The following is a 4,801-nucleotide window of genomic DNA, read 5'->3' as shown; positions in this document are numbered from 1 at the left end:
CATCAAGGGATTTCCTTTTCATCCAATAGATAGGTAGGTCCAACTCAGCGTAATTACAAAAAAAAAAAAAAAGAATAATGGAACAAGGGATCACGATCCCATAATGGGTAGATTTGTCTTTCGTCCAATACACAAGGAAGTCCAACTCAATTAGGTTTTTAGCTAGGGGTTTGTCAAGAAGTAATGTGTCGCATAAAAAAATACGTTAAAACAATTTTCTTTCTTTTTTATATAAAAAAATAAAAACAACAATAATAATTTATTTAAGTTTATGACCAAGTTTCACATTATATTGGTGTGATTCCCTTATTTATGGAACAAGGGATCTCCGGATTAACTAAACAACAATAATAATTTGTTAAACAAAGTTTTTCGGTAGAAATCACATGAGAAGATTTTTTAGCCGAGACATTTGGAACCAACAAGTACGATTTATCACGACGACTTATGACCAAGTTCCACAATATATTGGTATCATGTCTTAGATTCCCTTATTTATGGGACAGGGGATCTCCGGATTAACATCCGCGTACGGATTTGACTAGATTTTAGTACGAATATGTTACTCCCTGGAAAGTGTTTGCTAACTAATATTATAACCCATCCATATTGGAAATTAAGCGCACTAACATAATTGTGGGAAATTCCATTACCCGCCGGAGTAAAAAGGAAGTGCATGGCTCCCACTCTACCCCAACCTTGCAAGCCACAAGTCTACCAATTCTTATGGGATCAAGATAGAAAGCAATTACAGAGATATAAATAATCGACCCCTTGTAAGTTTAGATTTTAGATTCTAACTCAACTCAGATATTTTAAAGTTAAAAAGGAGATTGCTGCTCAATTTCTTTTCAATCTTTCTCGCAGATTTGTGTATAACAGCTACCATATTTGTGCTTAACCGCTACTATCGACATTTGGTGATTTCAATTGCATGTCATAGCAGCTTTGTGAGAAAGCGCACTGCAGATTTCAAATGATTTCTAATTTCTTACTGCATGCCTTACTGACAGAGCTGATGCCTGCATGCAGGTTCAAAGGACGATGCCTCCAACATTTTATGATTGGATTTCTAATCTTCCACCAACGTCGGCTTGGGAGGAATCTCAGTCAGACGTGGACATTTCTTCTCTAGATTTCGCCGATTCCCCCTACCTGACACTCACAAGTTCGCTTCCCCACAACAAGAAAATCAAAATTGATAAATTTGTTATGAAAAGAGTTGATGAATCAGGGCTGCTCCACTTGCAAGTGGAGATGTCATTCTACGCAAACATTAATTCTCCCTTTGGACTAATCTACAGTCTGGGAAGTATGCCTCTCGCAAATTGGGATCATTGCAGCATCAAGCCCCTCCACTTCTTAGCGATTATGATAGAATATATATTTTCAGATACATATAGGATTTCCAGGGTTTCTATACTTGAACTCCTCACCCATTCAGTCGTTCTGCAGATTCAACGTCTTTTCAGCTCTGCGTTTCTAGCCGCATGCACCATCGCCCACAGGAAAGAAAATTTGGTCGGAATGTTACAGTTTCCCGAAGAAGAGCTGGACAGAGCCATTATGGGAAGCAAACTCGATTTTCTGACAGCCATGGGCAACGATGGCGTAGATGAGCTCATGCTCATGGTGGCATCCACTTTCACACAAGACTATTATGATGGCAACCGTGACGATGAGGCACATGCAGTCATGAAACCATTTTCATTCTCAAAGAGCTTAAAATCTGATCCTGGGTCTTGGATGATAAGAACCTACACTCCCCTTCTTCTCATGGGTCTTGGATGTAACAAGGAGTTCTGCGACCAGACAAAGGACAAGTTGCTTCACTATGCATTAACCCTAAATCATCTGCAGGCCGTTATTCAGCTCCGATACACCGTTGAAATATTTCCAGATTGGATAGATGTGGAGATTCACATCCATAATGTGGAGTGCGACATTACTCCATTTTCATTTCATCAGTACCCAGAGAGAGAGAAAGAACTGAAAGAGTTAGGGTTAAAAAGCGAACGCCATTTTCCGTCACAGATCTTGCTATCAATTTCTCCCTTACTTGACCAATCCAATATCCTAAATTTTTCGCGGACTAAATCGTGCCAAGATCCTGGAACCATTAGATATCAGTCTGAGCAATCCATGGGAATCCGGAACTGCAGCTGGAAATTTTACCAGTCAGAGGAAAAAGCAAATAGTACTGGAAAGCTTGGATGGGCTCTCCACGATAACGGTACAGGACAGAAGATTGTGTCCATGACAGAGCCAAATATGGACAGCAAAAATTTGAACAGGTTCAAACGAAGCCATGCATGGTTCAGACATGAGAATTGCTCCTCTTTGACAAAGAAAGTGGGTGTAGCGTTCACAGATGATTGTGGGCATTCCTTCACGTGGAGGGTGAACAGAGATTTAGAAGGGCAGACATTGAGATGGCTCTTGAGCGGCTTCATTTGTTTGACTTACTGGCCGGTTCAGTATGATACTTCTTACTGCGAGAATATATGCCATGAATTTTCTCAGCACATTGAATTTAAACCGGTAAGAAACTCATTTTTCTCTAGTTCTTTGCACTGTCTGCTCCAGATGTATATGAAATTTTTGAAGAGCATTTTTCTTGCAATGCACACCGACTGTTCTCTTTACAATGACCTTTCAGCATAGGCAGTGATAATTTTTACTTGTCAAGAAAATTTTTAATTATTATTTTTTGTTTACTGTATTTGATAGAATGGAATCTCATGTTTGCCAGTAAGGCATTTGAACACATCGTGAGAGCAACAATCTGTTTAATTTATTGGCCTGCCTTCCTTTCCCTGCACAAGGAAGCTCAACATTTGCGACCTCTTAGTTTTTTTTCTTAAATAACATGGAAATCAAAATTTAATATGAAAAAGGAGAAGGCAAAAACTGAAGCAAAGCAGCAATCTGTTTAATTTATTAGCTGCCTTCCTTTCCCTGCACAAGGAAGCTCAACATTTGCGACATCTTAGTATTTTTCTTAAATAACATGGAAATCAAAATTTAATATGAAAAAGCAGAAGGCAAAAGCTGGAGCAACATAAATATAAATGGTTGAAATGTTTGGACGATAACAACTAACAATTTTAATTTTAACTATGTAGCCTTTTTCACACTTTATTGAATAATTTGAGGACCCATGGTAGGAGTGTTTGAGTGTTAATGCTGACTTTTTCTTGGATTGGTTTCAGGTACAGGTTAAGCCTCATTTTTCATTATCACTAGCTACACCAAAATCCCTTGCAACAACTCCTCTTCTTGCATCCAATGTGATTGTACCAATCCACCCTATTACACCTCCCCTTGTTTCATCCATTGTGGTTGCACCAACTCCCCCTACCACAACTCCCCTTATTTCATCCAATGTGGTTGCACGAATCTCCAATACCACAACTCCCCTTGTTTCATCCACTAGGGTTGCACCAGCCCCTTGTGCTACAACTGCCCTTGTCTCATCCACTATGGTTGCACCAGCCCCCCCCACTACAACTCCCCTTGTCTCATCCACTTTGGTTGCACAAGCCCACCCTATTACAACTCGCCTTCTTTCATCCACTATGGCTGCACTAGAAACCCCTACTACAACTCCCCTTGTTCCATCCACTTTGGTTGAACCAACCTCCCCCACTACAACTCACATTTTTTCATCCAATGTGGTTGCACGAATCTCCAATAACAAAACTCCCCTTGTTTCATCCACTATAGTTGCACCAACCCCCCCTCCTACAACTCCCCTTGTCTCATCCACTAGGTTTGCACCAGCCCCCCCTACTACAACTGCCCTTGTCTCATCCACTCTGGTTGCACTAGCCCCCCCTACTACAAATCCCCTTGTCTCATCCTCTTTGGTTGCACCAGCCCACCCTATTACGACTCGCCTTCTTTCATCCACTCTGGCTGCACTAGAAACCCCTACCACAACTCCCCTTCTTCCATCCAGTTTGGTTGAACCAACCTCCCCCACTACAACTCACATTTTTTCTTCCAATGTGGTTGCAAGAATATCCAATAACAAAACTCCCCTTGTTTCATCCACTATGGTTGCACCAACCCCCCCTGCTACAACTTCCCTTGTCTCATCCGCTCCGGTTGCACCAACACCCCCCACTACAACTCCCCTTACTTCACCCACTGTGGTTGCATTAGTGTCCCTTGCTACAACTCCCCTTGCTTCATCCACTGCTACAACAACTCCCCTTGTCTCATCGACTTTCGTTGCACCAGCCCACCCTACTACAACTCCCCTTGTCTCATCGACTTTCGTTGCACCAACCCACCCTACTACAACTCCCCTTGTTTCATCCACTATGGCTACACTAGAAAACCCTACTACAACTACCTTTGTTCCATCCACTTTGGTTCAACCAACATCCCCCACAACAACTCACATTATTTCATCCAATGTTGTTGCACGAATCTCCAATACCATGACTCCCCTTGTTTCATCCACTATGGTTGCACCAGCCCCCCCTGCGACAACTTCCCTTGTCTCATCCACTACGGTTGCACCAACCCCCCCTACTACAACTCCCCTTGCTTCACCCACTGTGGTTGCACTAGTGTCCCCTACTACAAATCCCCTTGCTTCATCCACTACTACAACAACTCGCCTTGTCTCATTGACTTTGGTTGCACCAACCCACCCTACTACAACTCCCCTTGTTTCATCCACTATGGCTGCACTAGAAACCCCTACTACAACTCCACTTTTTCCATCCACTTCGGTTGAACCAACCTCCCCCACTACAACTCCACTTTTTCCATCCACTTTGGTTGAACC

At 42.2% G+C, this 4,801-nt stretch overlaps 1 protein-coding gene across 1 annotated transcript; it reads left to right on the top strand.

The window, feature by feature from the left end:
• Positions 1-1,044: 1,044 nt before the first annotated feature.
• LOC149160629 (uncharacterized) lies at positions 1,045-2,664 on the top strand. Its single transcript, XM_089434663.1, has one exon. The coding sequence runs from the start codon at positions 1,045-1,047 to the stop codon at positions 2,662-2,664; it is 1,620 nt and encodes a 539-aa protein (XP_089290789.1).
• The last annotated feature ends 2,137 nt before the right edge of the window (positions 2,665-4,801 follow it).

Source organism: Pinus tabuliformis, chromosome 5_2 (assembly GCF_031772625.1).
Source record: "Pinus tabuliformis cultivar Carrire ecotype Pingquan chromosome 5_2, CPIR1, whole genome shotgun sequence".
Taxonomy (NCBI): Eukaryota; Viridiplantae; Streptophyta; class Pinopsida; order Pinales; family Pinaceae; genus Pinus; species Pinus tabuliformis.
The sequence above is the reverse complement of the archived record's forward strand: the minus strand, read 5'-3'. Positions and strand labels throughout refer to the sequence as shown.